Source organism: Polyodon spathula, chromosome 48 (assembly GCF_017654505.1).
Source record: "Polyodon spathula isolate WHYD16114869_AA chromosome 48, ASM1765450v1, whole genome shotgun sequence".
In the NCBI taxonomy this organism is placed as follows: Eukaryota; Metazoa; Chordata; class Actinopteri; order Acipenseriformes; family Polyodontidae; genus Polyodon; species Polyodon spathula.
Window position 1 is genome coordinate 784448 of NC_054581.1, and position 21310 is coordinate 805757.

General features: G+C 45.6%; 1 protein-coding gene across 1 annotated transcript; it reads left to right on the forward strand.

Annotated features, from left to right (window-relative positions):
* The first annotated feature begins 1905 nt into the window (after positions 1-1905).
* mpdu1b (mannose-P-dolichol utilization defect 1b) lies at positions 1906-10916 on the forward strand. Its single transcript, XM_041238369.1, has 7 exons — positions 1906-2033; positions 3555-3620; positions 4689-4821; positions 6577-6662; positions 7053-7171; positions 8434-8544; positions 8629-10916. The coding sequence occupies exons 1-7, from the start codon at positions 1931-1933 to the stop codon at positions 8749-8751; spliced, it is 741 nt and encodes a 246-aa protein (XP_041094303.1). The 5' UTR covers positions 1906-1930; the 3' UTR covers positions 8752-10916.
* The last annotated feature ends 10394 nt before the right edge of the window (positions 10917-21310 follow it).

A 21310-nucleotide genomic window follows, 5' to 3' on the forward strand; every position in this document is an offset into this window, starting at 1 on the left:
AACAGAGCAATTCTTATATAACCCAGTGTAATGCATATAAATATGCTATGAATAGTGATTGTAAAGGGACGAAATCGAAATCTCCACTCTTAAAAAAAGTTTCTCGTAGTAAAAGCACAGCAAAGTGTAATACAGCATCTTGAAAGCACGGTAAAAAAAAAGATTAGATATCAATCTAGCATATTCAAACTCAAACCGTGGTAAACTATGGCAAATGCATTACCATGGGAAATGGATGCACAGTGACCATGCACATTTGCTGTGGTAAACCTCTATATGAGTATTTTTCTTGTTCAGATTTGAATTCATTTTCGTTTCTTTCGTCACAGCCTGGTGGCCTCTGAATCTAAACGCTTATCCGGTACACCAGAGTGTAACCAGAAATCTGCACCCTGCCCCGCAACACTCTGCCCCTTAGGGGGGGGTTTAAAAATTATTATTATGACTTTGTACCCTGTTTTTTAAAAGTTGCTCAATGCATGTATGAGACCTTATAAAAGTTTCCCACAGTAAAAGCACAGCAAAGTGTAATAAGGCACAGTCAGCAAACAGCAAAGCATAGGGAAGCATTGTAAAGCACAGAGAGGTCTGGTAAAGCACAGGGAAGCATTGTAAAGCACAGAGAGGTCTGGTAAAGCATAGGGAAGCATTGTAAAGCACAGAGAGGTCTGGTAAAGTATATTTTAAAAAGCCTGGTAAAATAATGAATATTATAACCATGTAAAACCTGCAGGAATACTATGCAAATATACCATGTTAGATGTCGATAAGGGACAGTGCTCTGTATAATTATGTACATGCATGTTTTGTATCTTGGTTTTGAATAATAAAATGTTGACAGTGTGTTTATCAATTATTACCTGTCTGGGTGTGAATGCAGTGAACCAAAAGCCTCGTGCATCATTCCTCTGATAACCCTAACCCACCTTGTGAGTTACATCACCTTAAAACACAAGAATTCTGACTGAAATCAAAATGAATATTGTCGGTCTCTGAAATACCACCCAGACCCCACTCAGAGGTAACTGTGCTATGCAGAGCTGAGGCAGCTTTTACCAAACAGACCAGAGACATTCTGCGCTCTGCAACCCACTAGGAAGCAGCATTACGCACTTACTTCTACTTCCTTTTAAAGGAGTGCTGCTCAAGGCTTTTAAAGAATGTTCTTCCCTCTTATTAGCAACTTTAAACAAAATTAAATAAGCCGTTTTACTGACAGCACAAATGCACCCAATAATATGTGCTAAGCACTGACGATACTGTTTGGGTCAGTGCAGGCTTTTCAACTCACAACCCCAGTGCATTCTGGTAAGTGTAGTCCTGCTTCTCTAAAGGAAAGAATGGTACCTGAGACAGGTAAAACATCCCTAGGGGTCTTACGTGAGTTGAGAGCCTGAACCGGACTTTGACCGGTCCACTTCACCTATATATATATATATATATATATAGATAGATAGATAGATAGATAGATAGATACACACACACAGGGTGATTAAAAAGTCGATTTACCACATTCATGATTTCTAATCACCCTGTATATTGATGTCTATCTTCTGTACTGACTCCGTCAAAGGTTTATATGACACCTATACCAATAAAGAACATTTGAATTGACTTGAGAGCTGAGAAGGAAGGCAGGAAAGTGGGGAGGCATTTTTTTAATCAAGGGTACATTACGGTTTTTAGTGTTTTTATTTTTATTTTTAAGTTTCATAAATGGTTTGAAAATGTGTTATAAAATCACGCCACACATGTTTATACCAAAGAGATATTGGAGTTTATGAAAAAAAAGCCATTAAATTCAACAAAGAAGAAAACCAAACGGAACCTTTTTTTTATTTATTTGTTATTCTGTTGCACCATGTTTCCTGGACCGTTTGCTCGACGCACAGTGAAGCCACGGGAAGTTCTTGTTTTTCCCAATGCTAAAATGGACGCGCCTGCGATGGAGTCCTTCAGAGAACTGCTGGTGAATTTTCTCATTCCCGAAAAATGTTTTGATGAGTTTTTTGTCAATTTCAACCTTCTGGACGGTGAGTTGCGACTGAAATGCGTTGACTTATTCGGGTGTGCGTGTAGTTATATCGCGGTGAAGTCCCGGAACACAGAAGGGTCTTCGTCTCAGCAAATTTTTGCAAGCAAAACCAACAACGCATTTGTCGTTTGTTTTGTAAAAAAAATAATTTGGTTTAAAATATATATATATCTTCCCAAATTCAGCCAGCAGGCTTTTATCTGATGGCTTTGTGCGCTGGTCTGCATTTGAAATAATTCTAATGTTTATATTCTGTGGGTCTTAATTGTAAATATTAGCTCGATATTTCTTTTTGAATTACGAAGTTTTTTGCTGTGTGTGTTTTTAACCTGATAGTGTAATATTTAGTGATCCCGCCCATCCGCCGGCTTGGCAATCGTCTGCTCCTCTGGTTGGTTGTTGAGCTTGGCAATCAATTGGTTTCTGTGATCAGGGCGCTGTCTGATTGGCTCGTTCAGATATGAAAGGGAGAGCCTACAAATGTATGTTTTCAGCATGACTTTGTTAGACTTTTCCAAACATCATTCTGTTTTGGTTGAATGCGGCGTTTGCAATCAGTCTGAGAGGTTATTCCTTCAGTTAATAAAATGTAGATCCGTCTTAACTAATGAGAAACAGCGCCACCTAGTGTAAAGCTACACTGTCTCAAAATGTGCCTTTTACACGAATTTGCATCGAGCTTACAAAGCGATCTGTTTACAAGTTTATACCCAAGAAAACAAATGAGTTTATTGTGAGTCCTGATTTTTTTTTTATTGCAAACAGTAGCACTATGCTTCTTTTTGAGTGCAGGTCTTTTATTGCCATCAAAACTAGGGTTACCAGAGTGCCTAGCAGTTTCAGCCTCTTCTGGTTTTGCTAGAGTATGAGCTCGGGTGTCCTAATTGCCTTTATTTCCCATCGCTGTCATTCGACAAAATCATATTCCAAGTTGTAACTGAAATAGTCTAAAAGGCACGTTGCCAACATAGGTGCATAGATGCAGGCAGCAATGGGTTAATTCTGCGCTGGCTTTCACTTTGAAACTTTGTACTTCACCCTATGTGTCGTTGGCTCGTCGGTCCGAGTGCCTCGTGGCAACACGTTGTGAAATACAGTATTGAATGTCTTAAGTAGAGTGCATACAATCTAACGCCAGTGCGTTATTGTTATTTGTGTCTATTTAAATCAAGCAGCAGTTAACAGAATTGTATGAAAAACACACACACACACACAAAAAAAACACAATAATGCAACTTGCTGTAGAAAACGCATTTTGAGAAACTACAACAGAAACGAACTTTTGAAAACTAAACGAAATCGCCATTCTTGCAAGCACCCCCCTCCCCCCCAGCATTTGAGTAATTGCAAAAGTAAGAAGCACTGAATAATTACAAACTTCATACAAGAATAAAAAGGGGGAAAAATAAATGGGAAGCTCTTAAATCTTTGTAAAGTTGGAATTTTGTCTGGTGTAAAATGACCCTCTAACAGCCCCCCTGTGCAGTGTAGAGTTTAAGTCGTCTTTTTGACCCTGCAGTGCCATGCTTGAAGATCCTTCTTAGTAAAGGACTGGGAATGGGGATCATCGCGGGCTCTCTGATGGGTGAGTAAACTCTGCTATTTCCAGGGACTCTCCATCGCCAAAGCAACTCCCCACAGCAGGGAGTCCTCCGATCCCCAAGACAATCGCCTCGACACCCAGGAGCTGCACAGAGGATGTGAGCTACCGCCCCCTGGAGGGCAAAGGCCGGCCCTGCAGGTGTTTGCTTGAGCTCGCCGGGCGTTTGGCCTGCAGGGGACGCTGTGTGCAGTTTGGAGAAACGGTGCCTTCAGTAATAAGATTGTCGACAATAATTTGTCACTACATTCAATTGTCAAGAAATACAAAAATAAGCGTAATTCGATGAGAAGCGTTTTAAGTTTATTTTGTTATCTCTGGTCTTAACATTTGTTTTTAAATTGGCATTTCTAAATGTAGCATTATTGAGTGCTCGGTAGTTATCAAAGATTTAAATACTGAATTCAATTTCAGTGTCAGCGCTGATCTCTGTCTGTGTGTGTGTGTGTGTGTGTGTGTGTGTGTGTGTGTGTGTGTGTGTGTGTGTGTCTGTGTGTGTGTGTGTGTGTGTGTGCGCTGATCTCTGTCTCTGTGTGTGTGTGTGTGTGTGTGTGTGTGTCAGCGTGATCTCTGTCTGTGTGTGTGTGTGTGTGTGTCAGCGCTGATCTCTGTCTGTGTGTGTTTCTGTTCCTGTGTGTGTGTGTGTGTGTCAGCGCTGATCTCTGTCTCTGTGTGTGTGTGTGTGTGTCAGCGCTGATCTCTGTCTCTGTGTGTGTGTGTGTGTGTGTGTGTGTGTCAGCGCTGATCTCTGTCTCTGTGTGTGTGTGTGTGTGTCAGCGCTGATCTCTGTCTCTGTGTGTGTGTGTCAGCGCTGATCTCTGTCTCTGTGTGTCACCGCTGACCTCTCTCTGTGTGTGTGTGTGTGTGTGTGCGCTGTGTGTGTGTGTGTGTGTGTGTGTGTGTGTGTGTGTGTGTGTGTGTGTGTGTGTGTGTGTGTGTGTGTGTGTGTGTGTGTGTGTGTGTGTGTGTGTGCCAGCGCTGGTCTCTGTGTGTGTGTGTGTGTGTGTGTCAGCGCTGACCTCTCTCTCTGTCTCTCCTCTTTGACCCGTGCAGTGAAGCTGCCTCAGATCTTCAAGCTCTTGGGAGCCAAGAGTGCTGAGGGGCTGAGTTTCAACTCCATCCTTCTTGAACTGCTGGCGATCACAGGAACCATGGCCTACAGCATCGCAAACAGCTTCCCCTTCAGGTAACAGCTTTTGAATTCAAAGTAATCGCAGTCAAACCTCGCAGATCGCTTCGGACCTGGAAACTGGTGGGTTATACAGTGTGCTGGATTACAGGGGTACTGTACAATACACTACCAAACACACACAAAAAAAGAGAGAGAACAACCATTTCAACGCTTTAAGCGTTTTTTTTTTTTTTTTTTTTTGCTAGCAGGGATTTTACTGGCGATGTACAGCCGCGTATTTACGCAATGTACTTGATCATAAACTTAGCAAAGAAATAAAGGGATATGGCTTGGAGCCTGACTGCTATCAGCTCGCCATTGAATTCAATCGCACCAGGAGATTATTTGACATGTCGTTGCATCTTTTGAACGCTAGATGGCGTGCCTAGAAATCGTGTATAAAACTATAGCTGTTGGAATTTGTAGCGTCTGAATAAAGATTGGATGTAAGTGAAGGAGTTTATAAAGGGAAGTGTGTGTGTGTGTGTGTTATTGCTGTCTGTGTTTTCACTGTGTTTCTACTGTGTGTGTTTCCTGGCAGTGCTGTGTTCTCACTGTGTGTGTGTTTCCTGGCAGTGCTGCGTTCTCTCTGTGTGTGTGTTTCCTGGCAGTGCTGCGTTCTCTCTGTGTGTGTGTTTCCTGGCAGTGCTGTGTTCTCACTGTGTGTGTGTTTCCTGGCAGTGCTGTGTTCTCTCTGTGTGTGTGTTTCCTGGCAGTGCTGTGTTCTCTCTGTGTGTGTGTTTCCTGGCAGTGCTGCGTTCTCTCTGTGTGTGTGTTTCCTGGCAGTGCTGCGTTCTCTCTGTGTGTGTGTTTCCTGGCAGTGCTGTGTTCTCACTGTGTGTGTGTCTCAGTGGCAGTGCTGCTTTCTCTCTGTGTGTGTGTCTCAGTGGCAGTGCTGCGTTCTCTCTGTGTGTGTGTCTCAGTGGCAGTGCTGCGTTCTCTCTGTGTGTGTGTTTCCTGGCAGTGCTGCGTTCTCTCTGTGTGTGTGTTTCCTGGCAGTGCTGCGTTCTCTCTGTGTGTGTGCTGGCGGTGCTGCGTTCTCTCTGTGTGTGTGTCTCAGTGGCAGTGCTGCTTTCTCTCTGTGTGTGTGTGGCAGTGCTGTGTTCTCACTGTGTGTGTGTCTCAGTGGCAGTGCTGCTTTCTCTCTGTGTGTGTGTCTCAGTGGCAGTGCTGCGTTCTCTCTGTGTGTGTGTTTCCTGGCAGTGCTGCGTTCTCTCTGTGTGTGTGTTTCCTGGCAGTGCTGCGTTCTCTCTGTGTGTGTGTCTCAGTGGCAGTGCTGCGTTCTCTCTGTGTGTGTGTCTCGTGGCAGTGCTGCGTTCTCTCTGTGTGTGTGTTTCCTGGCAGTGCTGCGTTCTCTCTGTGTGTGTGTCTCAGTGGCAGTGCTGCGTTCTCTCTGTGTGTGTGTCTCAGTGGCGGTGCTGCGTTCTCTCTGTGTGTGTGTCTCAGTGGCGGTGCTGCGTTCTCTCTGTGTGTGTGTCTCAGTGGCAGTGCTGTGTTCTCACTGTGTGTGTGTCTCAGTGGCAGTGCTGCGTTCTCTCTGTGTGTGTGTTTCCTGGCAGTGCTGCGTTCTCTCTGTGTGTGTGTTTCCTGGCAGTGCTGCGTTCTCACTGTGTGTGTGTTTCCTGGCAGTGCTGTGTTCTCTCTGTGTGTGTGTTTCCTGGCAGTGCTGTGTTCTCACTGTGTGTGTGTCTCAGTGGCAGTGCTGCGTTCTCTCTGTGTGTGTGTTTCCTGGCAGTGCTGTGTTCTCACTCTGTGTGTGTTTCCTGGCAGTGCCTGGGGAGAAGCTCTCTTCCTGATGCTTCAGACAGTTGGTATTGGTTTCCTGATCCAGCACTACAGGGGAAATTCTCTGCAAGGTATTTACAGCTCCACCTTCGCTCCCCACAGTAACCTCCTTGTTTAGGGATCCCTGCAACCTGCCTCCAGTTTACCAGCGCATAGAACTTCATAGATGCTGTAATATTCCTGAATCGCCATGCTTTTGATTTGCTGTCAATTGCGACCCTTATGTACTCAAAACTGAGAGAGACAAAGTAGGGTAAACCAATTGCAGCCAGCGAAGCAAGTACTCAAAATCTGTTCCATACATCATGCGCACTGCAGTGAGCTCTGGGATGTGCTACTAATGGGAGCCTTTGTGATGGTGTTCCAACAGCGTTTGGAAATTGAGGGTTCTCTTGACAACTAAAGAACAGCCTGCTTTTCCTCGCTGTACTAATGCTCCCCTCTCTCCTCTCTTCTCTAAGGTCTTGGGTTTATAGCAGTTTATTTTGCCTTGGTCTCCTTGTTGCTGTCGCCCATTACCCCGAGGTCTGTTGTCACGACGATGCAAGCCACAAACATGCCAGCCATTGTAATCAGCCGGGTATGTGCTAATGCTAACCTAAGATCTAAGCACTAGAGCCACACTGCTTCCCTCCCTCCCAGTCCCTCCTCAGCTCCACTAGAGCCACACTGCTTCCCTCCCTCCCAGTCCCTCCTCAGCTCCACTAGAGCCACACTGCTTCCCTCCCTCCCAGTCCCTCCTCAGCTCCACTAGAGCCACACTGCCTCCCTCCCTCCCAGTCCCTCCTCAGCTCCACTAGAGCCACACTGCTTCCCTCCCTCCCAGTCCCTCCTCAGCTCCACTAGAGCCACACTGCTTCCCTCCCTCCCAGTCCCTCCTCAGCTCCACTAGAGCCACACTGCTTCCCTCCCTCCCAGTCCCTCCTCAGCTCCACTAGAGCCACACTGCCTCCCTCCCTCCCAGTCCCTCCTCAGCTAACCACTAGAGCCACACTGCTTCCCTCCCTCCCAGTCCCTCCTCAGCTCCACTAGAGCCACACTGCTTCCCTCCCTCCCAGTCCCTCCTCAGCTCCACTAGAGCCACACTGCTTCCCTCCCTCCCAGTCCCTCCTCAGCTCCACTAGAGCCACACTGCTTCCCTCCCTCCCAGTCCCTCCTCAGCTCCACTAGAGCCACACTGCTTCCCTCCCTCCCTCCCAGTCCCTCCTCAGCTCCACTAGAGCCACACTGCTTCCCTCCCTCCCAGTCCCTCCTCAGCTCCACTAGAGCCACACTGCTTCCCTCCCTCCCAGTCCCTCCTCAGCTCCACTAGAGCCACACTGCTTCCCTCCCTCCCAGTCCCTCCTCAGCTCCACTAGAGCCACACTGCTTCCCTCCCTCCCAGTCCCTCCTCAGCTCCACTAGAGCCACACTGCTTCCCTCCCTCCCAGTCCCTCCTCAGCTCCACTAGAGCCACACTGCTTCCCTCCCTCCCAGTCCCTCCTCAGCTCCACTAGAGCCACACTGCTTCCCTCCCTCCCAGTCCCTCCTCAGCTCCACTAGAGCCACACTGCCTTCCCTCCCTCCCAGTCCCTCCTCAGCTCCGCTAGAGCCACACTGCCTCCCTCCCTCCCAGTCCCTCCTCAGCTCCACTAGAGCCACACTGCCTCCCTCCCTCCCAGTCCCTCCTCTAGCTCCACTAGAGCCACACTGCCTCCCTCCCTCCCAGTCCCTCCTCAGCTCCACTAGAGCCACACTGCCTCCCTCCCTCCCAGTCCCTCCTCAGCTCCACTAGAGCCACACTGCCTCCCTCCCTCCCAGCCCCTCATCTCTCATCCTGTTGGTTCTTTTATGTCATTGCAGCTGATGCAGGCTGGCACTAACTTTCGCAATGGGCACACAGGCCAGCTGTCTGCTGTCACGGTGTTTCTGCTGTTCGCAGGATCCCTGGCCAGAATATTCACCTCTGTGCAGGTAAGCCAGCGAGTCTGCGTTCTCTCATTTAAACTCTCTCCAAGGTCCGTTTGGCAGTGCTCCAACGTTCTTGTGTGTTGCTAGGAAACGGGGGACCCCCTCATGGCGCTGACCTACGTGGTGTCTTCGTGCTGTAACGGGGTCATCGCGGCCCAGCTGCTCTACTACTGGAACGCCAGGCCAGCCGACGAGAAGAAGCGGCAGTGAAAACGGCGCGAAGCGAGAACAGAAACGGAACAGACTGGAGGAGCGAGAAAGCGGACTCGGACACCAGAAGCCTCCCGGCGTTCTTGCAGCACTGGGTTCTTTTTTTTTTTTTTTACCACTTTACTTTCAAGTTTGAAATCTGAAGCTCTTTAAATTCGCCGTTCATTTCCTTCCTGCAGTACGAATAATACAACCCCCCCGCTTCCTGCTCACACATTTACCTTTCCTTCTTTCTGTCCCTTTTCAGTGATCCTTCTCATGGGTTATGTTGCTACAAAGTCAAGTTTTTTTTTTTTTCCCCTCTAAATCTGCTTTTCCTAGCTTGCCTGGAGAATCCCAAGAGCCAAGACTGAGCTGCCTTCCTCCTTCCATACAATGCGACAGCTCGGTTCTGGCAGGCCCCACCTGCTCCAGATCGAAAGTCGCGCCGTCGCACGATTTGAATGCAGTGAGGGTTAAGGGTTAGGCTGTTGAGTCCCGGCACTTCGGAGTCTACAGACAAGCTCAAAGCAGCTCAAAGAAGGGAAAGGCGACTTTTAAAACAAGACTGGCCCTAGAGCAACAGAACCACTGAGTGATTGCAGACTCCCATCAGATCGTAAATGAAAAAAACAGCAGCTGAACTCGGAGTTTGAAACCGGGACTGTATTGCTTTCAAATCTCCAATAGGAAATCTAAAGGTACATTTTTTTGTTTGAGAAAGAAAAAAAAAAAATAATAATAATAATAATTTGAAGTCCTGGGATTCAGAGCTGCCCTTAAAGTTTCATTTCAGTGATCAGGAGCCAGGAGTTTGATGCTAAATGTTTTGTGCCTGTTTAATAATCCCACAGACTCACAGTCTTATTCATGCTGTGACGTCAGAATCTGTTCATTCAAACCTGATTGTTAATCTGCCACCTGCCTTGTCATTGCAATAATATACCTGAACAGGAGAGGGAGCTGTGAACCGCAGAATTAGCAGGAATAGCAGAGGCTGCTGAGGGAAGGTGTCTAGAGATTTGCTCAATAACGTTTTTTTCCAAAATAACATTCCTAAAGTTAACTTTGGCTGCTATTGAAGATTATAGATTATATATCTGTGACAATGTGACAGTCCAGTTTGTGTATATTCCCACACGCTAATCCGTGTCCTACAGATTGCGCAGGAAATGATCTTGCGGCAGAAAATCAACAACTGCGTTTGGTTCAAGAGCTGCGTTTCAAACATCACCCCAAAATTTTAAAACAAGGAGGGCTAGTGATGGTGTGTGATTAGTTCTAATCAGATGGATTTTAAAATATTGGTGAGCAGTCTTTTTAAAATTGAATTGTAGCTCTAAAGTAATGACCAGTTGTCTCCAAATGTGCTTTGTTGAAAGCTGTTCTGGCAAACCATGTGTTTTCATTTTAAAACATCCGGTCAGCCAACTACTGTTAAAAAAACAAAAAATAACAAAACACTGCTCATTTTCCAAAGTACTGCCTCAGGATGTTCATTGTACTTACCAGCTCATTTCACCCAGCGTGTCAGTCAATAGGAGAAGCACCTGATTGGCTATTGACAGGAAAGAAGCCGTCGAAGCGGCTCACCCTGCAGGCGACCTAGGAAGCGCAACACTGCGTGAAAGCATGGCTTGCAAACCGAGATTTCTTCAACCGAGTATCGGGTTTTAAAACTAAAATATGTGTGTTTCTTTCACAAGACCACATTTGAGACCAAGTGGAAGGACAAAGGTAAGGTTTATGGAGTTTACTTCCAGGGGAAGACTAGGCTCCTTGTCTGTTTCCCTGTTTTGAAGAGGTTTGAGTTTTGAAATTACAGAGAGGGACCTGCAAGGGATCAGTGTGACCTACATAATAGGTCAAAAACATTATTATAGAACGTGAACGTTGTTGACTAGGTTGTGCTTGTTGGTTTGTCAATTATTCGCCCTTAAAAATGGAATCGTTTTTCTGCCACATTGCGAGAAACCATTGCCTACCTACATCGATGCATACGTCAGTTACACTTGGATAGCATTCTGCTTTAAAAAAAAAATAAAAAAATCACAAGCACGTGGCTGTCTGTCTGCTTTTTCAACCCGAAATGAAATGTTAATAACTACGAATCATTATACTTTTGCATCTAGTGTGTCTGTCTGTACAACTCAAGTACTTGAAATCTTTAATAAAAATGAAATTTAAATAAAAGGTGCCATTCAATTGCATTTTTATTAATTCTAGAAATGGGTATGAATGCCTGAGTATATGCATACAGTACTGAATGTACTCCCAGAGTAGCCCTTGCTAGGAGCTGTTTTTATTCAAGGCTGTGATACACTCTTTGCCCACACGAGGGTACCATTGGCTCTATAATATAGAGCAGAATGGCTTGAGAAGCCTCTTGTTATTGTAAAACTCCTGTTTGCACGCTGTGTACATGCATTTATTTATTTATTTTTTAAACTTTCAAAATTTGCTTCTTGGGGGGGGGGGGGGGGGACTTGATCTGAAACTTAGCATCTGTCATCAGCAACCAAACCCGCTTCAAGTTTGCCTAGCAGAAGTTGCTGTGATAAATTTTACTATCAAAAAGGCTGTCACCAATTTGGCCAAAACGCACCCCCAAAAATGTTTGCACATCCATTTAACCAACAGACAGACGGACAGATAGACAGTCCCAACTGAACTGGATCGAGTCTGATTTCAGCTCGATTTCACATCAGGCTCAGTGATTAAGTCACATTTGCTCATAATTTCTGTAAGCTATTAGTACATTTTAAGAGGTTTTATAAGTTGATGTTAGTTTAAAGACGATGCTCCCACTAATAAAAACATGAGATTCAGTACACATGGAAACGATCAATGCATGAGATTCAGTACACATGGAAACGATCAATAGACAATCAATGCAATCAATAGACAAGCTCTGCAAACCCCCCCTGCAATCGTTCCATTGCAGGTCAAACAACTTCTAGAGGAAATCTTTCATTTTTTGAGGGCAATTCCCAGCTTAGACCCTTGTCTTTTTAAAACGAGGGTACCTGTGCTAACGATTGACGTATGTGTTTTTATTTATTTCTTATTCTGGGTTTAATTCATTTAAATGTAATGTGGAGTAAGATGCAGTGGAATGGAATCGCACTTCAAACGAAGTTCTGTGTCCTCTGGTCCTGGTTTCTGTGCTTAAAAGTATTGCTTCAGGTTAAACTTTCTCAAACCATTTAAAGACCTCAGTTATGCCCCAACTTATTTTTCTTTGTCCTTGGAAAAATAGAGCGCCATACCTTTTAAGCCCCTGGATATGTTTTTAAATCTCTCGCTCTCTTGCTCTCTCTCTCTTTCTTTGAATACAGCCCTTTTATTCCCCTAAAATGCTCTCCCAGCTATCCTTTCTTTGCCTGACACCCTAACCCTGCCCTTTTCCATTGAGTTCTCTACTGCCGTGGCAACGGAATTACCAAACTCGGCCCTTCTTAAAGCCATGGGTTCAGTATTGTCCCACCGAAATGCACTGCTTCCCACACTCCCACAACCAGACTTCAAACCACTAAGGCCACACAGCTCCCAAATCGCTCAGCTGTAACCACTGGAGCCACACTGCTTCCCTCCCTCCCAGTCCCTCCTCAGCTCTAACCACTAGAGCCACACTGCCTCCCTCCCTCTCCTCCACAGCCACACCTCCTCAGCTTCCCTCCCTCCCAGTCCCTTCTCGGCTCCACTAGAGCCACACTGCTTCCCTCCCTCCCAGTCCCTCCTCAGCTCTAACCACTAGAGCCACACTGCTTCCCTCCCTCCCAGTCCCCTCCTAGAGCCACAGCTCCCAGTCCCCTCCTCAGCTCCACTAGAGCCACACTGCCTCCCTCCCTCCCAGAGCTCACACTGCCACACCTCCCTCCCAGTCCCTCCTCAGCTCCACTAGAGCCACACTGCTTCCCTCCCTCCCAGTCCCTCCCTCCACTAGAGCCACACTGTCCCTCCTCCCAGTCCCTCCTCAGCTCCACTAGAGCCACACTGCTTCCCTCCCTCCCAGTCCCTCCTCAGCTCCACTAGAGCCACACTGCTTCCCTTCCCTCCTCAGCTCCACTAGAGCCACCTCCTCTCCCAGTCCCTCTCTCAGCTCCACTAGAGCCACACTGCTTCCCTCCCTCCCAGTCCCTCCTCAGCTCCACTAGAGCCACACTGCTTCCCTCCCTCCCAGTCCCTCCTCAGCTCCACTAGAGCCACACTGCCTTCCCTCCCTCCCTCCCTCCTCAGCTCCACTAGAGCCACACTGCTTCCCCTCCCAGTCCCTCCTCAGCTCCTAGACCAGAGCATCCCTCCCTCCCAGTCCCTCCTCTCATCTCCATTAGAGCCATGTCTTCCCTCCTTACGGAAGGGAGGGACTCAGGGAAGAGCCGAGGACTAGAGTCCCTCCCTCCCTCCCAGTCCCCTCAGCTCCACTAGAGCCACACTGCCTCCCTCCCTCCCAGTCCCTCCTCAGCTCCACTAGAGCCACACTGCCTCCCTCCCTCCCAGTCCCTTCTCAGCTCCACTAGAGCCACACTGCTTCCCTTCCTCTGTCTCTCAACTCCTTTGCGTGTGGCCACAGTTAAAAACAATTTCTGTATCACTTTCATGTTTAGATTTGTTCTACTCGGCGACCTGCATCTCCTGTCTGTTATCAGTGATCCGAGTTGTGACTGCGTGGAATGCGCTAAAGGGCTTTTTGCGTTGCTGTTATGTTTTCCTATGCTGTGCTTTGTGATTGTTAATTGCTGTTATACAATCTATTACAGTAATGGCAGCTAACAAAATAGTCCCATGCATTCTCTGCCATGCACATCCATGCAATAGAGAGGTGTCTGGGTTTCAGTTAGCTCTGATTTCTCCCACCCCTCCTCATTCCAGGATCTCCGTGGTTACCTGCAGTTTCCCTGGACCTCTCGGTGACATCACGCTAGAAGTACAATCAGTTTCCATCAGTTACTATGTGATACAATGCAGACTGGCCAGCCTGGTAAGAGGTCTGGTCTGGTAAAACGTAAAGCCCAGGGCAGTTTAGCAAAGCAGAGTCAAGAACAAACCCTGGGAACGTGTGTATTAATAATGAGGACGTGACTCGTCACTCTCTCTCTCTACGTGACTGTTCTTGCAAGTTCATAGCTTATTAATGTCAGTGTCACACGCTGTTTCAGCTGTGCAAAAGCCTGTGAAATTCCTGCCATGACTCAGTCTGCTCGGGTAAGGTATCGCCAGGCACTAGCAGAGAGGAGCCGAGGAAAGGCACTCGAGATAACAGAGTCATTCTCACAAATTAGTGAAACACATTCCCCTGTGTAACTCCACAATAGTGAAGGCAGGGCAATACATGTGTAATATACCTATACCTGTCTGTGTTGCAAAGTCTAGGTAGAACATGTCCTGTTAAGATTGCTGTAGTGTAGAACCCCAATTGTCCTAGTTTTGTGAGTATGTGTTGCAAATGTAACGTTATTTAAATGTCGTGTTTTTTTTTTAATTTAGTTATAATAGATATGAAAACTCGACACTGAGTCTTAGATGATCTCGAATGAAAGCATTAAAAACAGTCCCATGAATGTATGTCCATTCCTTATATAGGTCTCAAATGTGCAGTTTTGAAAGAAGCACATGTTTTAGCACACACCTGTGTGTTTATCTGGTACTACACTGGGGGTCATGAAAACTGTTTGCAAGCCCTGCTTTCAGGCTGTCTTGCACTTCCTGGTTCACCCGGAGAGGCTAAAACATTTTAACAACACGTTTCATGACAACTGGATAAGATCTTCTCCAAAAATGTGGATGCATTTGAAGTGTGTAGCATCGCCTCCACGTTTCAGGGAATGAACATGGAAGCATTTGATTCACGCTCCTCTGAAGTATGTATAGCTGGCAATTCAATAATTGCAGTGCATCTTACCTAGTATGTACTACCATCACTTGTTTTTGATTTGCAATGCTGTTTTTTCATAGCATTTGTAAGTAATAGCGCTGGTGAAGGTCTCTCAAACTCTTTTCCCAGGCTGCTCTTCCCGTTGAAGGAACGCAGGAGACACACGCAAGTCGCTCCTGGGAGAGTCCTTGTAGGAAAAAACATTTTGAATGTTTTTTTTTTTTTTTTCACACACTGCTGAATGCTTACGTAAAACAATTATATATCTATATAATATATATAGTATATATATATATATAATATATATATTATTTCTATAGAAAACTCCAGTGAAAAATGTGTATCCTTTATAAGAACTAAAGCTGCCAGAATCTAGACGATTGGCTGACGCTGGCGCACCAATCACGGCTCTTCCTGGGATTGACGTGTTTTCAATGTCAGTGGGGTCATGCGACCCCCTCGAAGTTAAAACGAAGCCTTGAAGGAGCGCTCGAGAAATATTCTTCCCTGACAGCTTCGTGTTTTCTCAGTTCTGTGCAATGTAATCAGGTGTAGGCTTCTGCAATGCTGTAGCTGCTAAGATTCCAAACCCACGCACACATGTTGGCGTGCTGATGGGCTCTGCTTGACTGCCTCAGGTAGCCAGGCTTGCCCTACTGTGAGCCACACCTAAACAGGATGGACCAGTCTGGCAGCAACACCTTACTAGGGGGACCCCTCACAGCGAAACACTACCACACACTTGCACACATGGCAATTACATGTTACTTAGGGTTGACGTTCCTGCCAGCATTTTCAGACATAGAAAGCTGTTTCGTGAATCAGGGCTTAAAGCCATTGGAGCTAACAAGACAGTCCTAGACATCCATCCAGTATAATGTACAGGCAACCTTTTTAAAACATGGTATCTAGTACTACACTAGTTTAAGAATTCTCTGTTTGCAAGTTAGACTTTTAGACTGTCTTGCACTTCCTGCATCAGCTGCAGAGTGAAATCGTCCCCGCCCACTGGCTTCTTTCCTGTCAATAACCAATCAGCTGCTTCCCCTTGTTGACTGACACGCTTTCAGCCAGTAGCGTGAAGCCACTGCTGGGGTGACCCAGGAGGTAAAGCAGTAACAGACTTCCTAATAAGCAAAGGCGAGCAAACTGAGAAGCTATCGCTTAATCTGGATGTTTTTTTTTTAAAATTGTAAATACATGTCTGCTGCGATGTGTGTCTTTCAAAACTACACATTTGAGAGCTGTGTCACTGATGGAACTTGTAAAACAAGTAAGATTAATTGAATTCTTTTAGTTATAATTACTTTTAATGATTAATTTTTGGGTTAGATTGAAGCCCCAGGGATTGTTGGGAAAGCAGACAGGGCTGTGACCGGTGTTCTACCAGAGGGTGGGCTGTGATTGGCTGCTTCTTGGGTGTGTCTATGAGGTAATTGGCAATAATGAAGCATTGCCCGTGAGACGCCCTGAAATGTCACGAGGGAGCGTCAAATTGGGAAGTAATGAGATTCTAGAAGAAAGACATGTCGACAAACAGCTAGTGCCTTCATCAGTGTTATTGAAACTAAACTGAGTCAAGCAGAGCAGCGTTTGGGCTCTAGCGCCTTCATCAGTGTTATTGAAACTAAACTGAGTCAAGCAGAGCAGCGTTTGGGCTCTAGTGCCTTCATCAGTGTTATTGAAACTAAACTGAGTCAAGCAGAGCAGCGTTTGGGCTCTAGTGCCTTCATCAGTGTTATTGAAACTAAACTGAGTCAAGCAGAGCAGCGTTTGGGCTCTAGTGCCTTCATCAGTGTTACTGAAACTAAACTGAGTCAAGCAGACCAGCGTTTGGGCTCTAGTGCCTTCATCAGTGTTACTGAAACTAAACTGAGTCAAGCAGAGCAGCGTTTGGGCTCTAGTGCCTTCATCAGTGTTACTGAAACTAAACTGAGTCAAGCAGACCAGCGTTTGGGCTCTAGTGCCTTCATCAGTGTTATTGAAACTAAACTGAGTCAAGCAGACCAGCGTTTGGGCTCTAGTGCCTTCGTTTAATCCAACTCAGTTCTTTTAAAAAAATAAATAGCAAACATTTTTTTTTTAATTACTGGAAAAATATATCTTTAAAAAAAAAAAGCCCCAAAAAACATTCCTAATGGTTTTTCCTACAAGGTCTCTCCCAGAAGCGACTCGCGTGTGTCTCCTGCGTTCCTTCAACGGGAAGAGCAGCCTGGAAAAAGAGTTTGAGAGCCCTTCACCAGCTCTATCACTTACAAATGCTATGAAAAAACAGCACTGCAAAACAAATACACCTTTAACACAACGTGTGACTTCAATGAAGCAGTCTGACCTTTTTATAAACTGCCACTTATTATACCTGGGTGTAGGTAACATATTCTTGGAGAGACAACTAGCAACTGTAGTAACACCCCCCCTCCCATTTAGGTAACCAAGGCTTTGGAATCCTCTCTTGTTAGTGGCAGCAATGTTAAAATCTTAATTGAAAGTTTAAGTGTTAGTTAGAGAGGAGAAAATGAACATAAAGCTTCAAGCACGCCTCTGAAGGGCACCAGTGATAACGTGGCTAATAAATGGGAATCCCTTGGAGAGACCGGTGGTAATGAGATGGGATCTTTTGTCAATGTCTTCCTTGTTTAAGTCTTTCAAATCTTGTCCCCTCTCACGGTTCGTGGGACTGTAGTTCATCTTCTCTTTAAAGAAAACAGGCATCGAGATCAGAGAAGGGAGCCAGTGAGGTTTGTTTTATAAAAAGAGAGGACCCCCCCCCCCCCCCCACCCGTCAGGGTTAAGTTCCCTCTTTGATTTGCTTGAGAACCGGCTATAATGTAAATTCCTTGAATTGTCTGAATAGCTTCAAATCAATGACTCGAGAGTCTGTATTTTAATATAACTAGAGCGTCCGGTTTTTGCTGTTCTACCTCAACCTTTCCCCCCTGCCTCACCCTCTATCTTCCTAATCCTCCCTCTCCCCCTACATCTCCCTTTTGAAAATGCTGTACAATGCTTCCCTATGCTTTACCAGACCTGTCTGTGCTTTACAATGCTTCCCTATGCTTTACCAGACCTCTCTGTGCTTTACAATGCTTCCCTATGCTTTACCAGACCTCTCTGTGCTTTACAATGCTTCCCTATGCTTTACCAGACCTCTCTGTGCTTTACAATGCTTCCCTATGCTTTACCAGACCTCTCTGTGCTTTACAATGCTTCCCTATGCTTTACCAGACCTCTCTGTGCTTTACAATGCTTCCCTATGCTTTACCAGACCTCTCTGTGCTTTACAATGCTTCCCTATGCTTTACCAGACCTCTCTGTGCTTTACAATGCTTCCCTGTGCTTTACCAGACCTCTCTGTGCTTTACAATGCTTCCCTATGCTTTACCAGACCTCTCTGTGCTTTACAATGCTTCCCTATGCTTTACCACACCTCTCTGTGCTTTACAATGCTTCCCTATGCTTTACCAGACCTCTCTGTGCTTTACAATGCTTCCCTATGCTTTACCAGACCTCCCTGTGCTTTACAATGCTTCCCTATGCTTTACCAGACCTCCCTGTGCTTTACAATGCTTCCCTATGCTTTACCAGACCTCCCTGTGCTTTACAATGCTTACCTATGCTTTGCAGTCCTTTCACTATGCTTTATTACACTTTGCTGTGCTTCTAATGTGGGAAACCTGTATAAGGGTTATTTTGTTAATGTGATTAGAGCCTGCTCTGCTGTAGCTCTGTGCTGTACCAGGAGACGCCTCCCCTCCCTCTCTCTCCCTCTCGTGTGCACCTGGCTCCTCTTCCCGTGCGTGCTCCAAGGGAGCGGCCGTTCCAGACTCCGCGAGTAAACACTCCGTTTCCACGGCGACGCCCGTCTGCCCCCGGTCGCTGTGCTGTTCTTTTTGTTTTGTTTTATTTGCTGATTTGTATATTTTGAGCGAGACTAACACGCAGCAGCTGCTCTGAAGCTCAATCCCTGAGATATTTCCAGTTGACTGGACCAGCTCTGAACACAGCTAACAAAACCGCTGCAGAAACCCTACCTGCCCTTTAACAACCACCTGCCCTCACTGTGCAGTTTTGAAAGGAAGAACCTGATTAAAAAAATACCCACAGACACAGCTTCCCTAACACATGGAGGTAGAGAATCCCATAGTTTCGGGGCGCTGAATGAACACGCCCTGCCTTCCTCCTGTAATGATTTTATTGACCCTGGGAACAGCGATCAGGCGCGCTTCCTGCGATCTAAGAGTTCGACTCGGGAGACACGCGGTCAGTAGCTCCTGTAAATAACTAGGTGCTGCTCCATTCAAGGCTTTTACAGGTCAATAATAAGGTTTTAAAGTAAATTCTATATCGAACAGGGAGCCAGCGCAAGGAGGCGTAAGCAGGGGTGAGATGCTAATTTTTTTTTTTGGATTTTAGTCAAAATTCTAGCAGCGGTATTCTGATCAAGCTGCAGGCGGAACACTGCTTGTTTTGGAAAGCCAGAGAGGCGTGCATTACAGTAATCAAATCAGTTAGTTGACAGATAGAATCACTTTATAACAACTGTGACTGCTATTGTGGCCACTGTTGAAACTCAAATGGTCACTCCTAACAACATCTATTAAAATACAAGGAGGCTCTGAGAACTGCCAGACTTTTTTTCAGCTATTGCTAGATTAATAAATCCATCCTCTGCTGCAGTGATTTTCACTGAAGCCTCTTCCACTAAATCTGAAGCATGCATTAATGTCAGGGGTCTAATTTCCTGGGATTGTTCTTATTTGAATGTGACTGAATCATTTTCTTTGATTACACTAAAGGATTTGAATGTTTAGAATGTTTCTTTCAAAACTGCACATTTCAGACTCATGCAGCTAATGGAAGGGCATAAGATTTATGGAATTATTTTGTGAGCTACAATTACCTAACTATTCTACCTCTGATTTTGAATGTCAAAATACGTTTCCTCATAGTGTTATAGACTATGTTCCCTACAGGGCTGGAGAGCTGAGAGTGGAGTGTTTTAGACCATGTTCCCTACAGGGCTGGAGAGCTGAGAGTGGAGTGTTATAAACTGGGGGACTCCCTTGATAAACAATAATTCGGTCCGATAACGTGCTGAGTAAATACGGTTGTAGACACAGGTGAGCTCAGGGCCAGCTTTGTTTTCATTTTTGTCCCCACTCAAACACTGTTTGCCTCCCGTTGCTTTTTCACAAGCTCCTGAACAAATTTAACTTTCTTTCATTTTGCATTCTTTGCAAGTCACGTTTGTGGTGGCAAGGCCTGTTTACCCCACTCCCGGTTGCTATGGCTACAGCAGAGGCCTCACCACCCAGGCCTGACTGCCTGTTGCTAGGAGACTGGCCTTTGTGCACCAGAAAATCTCTTCCCACCCCACTTTCTAGCCCCCAGCCCATAAACTTTGGCGGGAACAGAAGTAGAGGACCCAACCAGGTATCCTTTTATCAACTTTTTGGTGATTTTAATGTATTCAGTACAGTACAGTGTAGAGAACTTAGAGAGACTAGTTTAATAGAACGAAAAAGTGTTGCTGAAAACAGAAGAAACCAAGCACAGAGTACTTGTCATTAACGAATGTGATGAGGGTGCTTCAGTTTCAATGAGGTTCTGGAAGAGGTCATGTCGACGAACAGCTAGTGCCCTCCTCAGCGTTACTGAACCTAGAAGAAAGTCAAGCAGACAGGCTTTTCAGCGCCTGCCTTCCCTCATCTGTGTTATCACTAGCTGAAATATTTGTTTCGATAACACTGACGAAGGCTCTGGGTATTAATGGCTCAAGAGTGCACCTGTTTTGGGAGGTGTCTTGTTTTGTCAGCAGGGAGTGGAGAGTGGCTGTCACTGACATGTTAGTACAGACTGTACTGGTCCCTTTTTTCAAACAGATCACGGTAACTGAGTACATTTATAACGTGGTTATAGTTTATGGCTAGTGCATAATATGGAAAGTATTTTTTTCAAAGTAACAGGTTACTGTAACTCATTACTGTAATAGATTACTTTTTAGAACTCTAAACTATAGCACAGACCCTTCAGATAGGCAGACGGTCCAGTTCTTGCAGTTAAAGACATTTCTGAGATAAAATAATTTCCAAAAGAAAGTTCCACTGAGAAACCGTTTCCTCCCCTCCCCCCCTCCCCTGCCTCTGCCTGAACCAGGTGATCAGCCACACTGAGACACATTCCCATTTGAATGGCCGAGCAATGCAAGGGTTAAATCCGCTGAACAAGGGGGCTGCTGCTGGAGAATGGAGGGCTAATTTTCCGCTCTGTGGGGGGGCCGTGAAAGTGGACAAAAGACTCCGGGGGAGGCGTTGCACGTGGGATGAATTTACTGTGCGCACCTGCAGGTTGTATAGGGACAAATGAAAAAAAAAAAAAAAAAAAAAAAAAAAATTGAAACGACCAATTGGAAGCAGAGGTCCGGGCTTAGCTAACTGACAAGGGCAGCCTTCCAGGAAAAAACACACACACACACACCCTCTCTTTTAACTCATTTCTCCTCGCACTAGTCTTGGATTACTTTGCCTGAAATCATCCTCAGGCAGTCCAAGATTAATGCTAATTGAAGGCTGTAAAATGTTTTCGAGAGAAGTGGGACAAACTCACAAACGAGCAAAACAGAATTAAGCAAAACCACAAGTCTAGAATAGATAACACATTAGTGCTGTACTAGGGATCTGAGAGCCAACTAAGTCAATACAGTCT

Bases quoted from the DNA above. Each gene is read 5' to 3' on its own strand.
- mpdu1b (XM_041238369.1), top strand. From the start codon at position 1,931: ATGGACGCGCCTGCGATGGAGTCCTTCAGAGAACTGCTGGTGAATTTT. The intron at 2,034-3,554 runs GTGAGTTGCGAC...TTGACCCTGCAG, and splicing joins CAATTTCAACCTTCTGGACG to TGCCATGCTTGAAGATCCTT. The intron at 3,621-4,688 runs GTGAGTAAACTC...TGACCCGTGCAG, and splicing joins CATCGCGGGCTCTCTGATGG to TGAAGCTGCCTCAGATCTTC.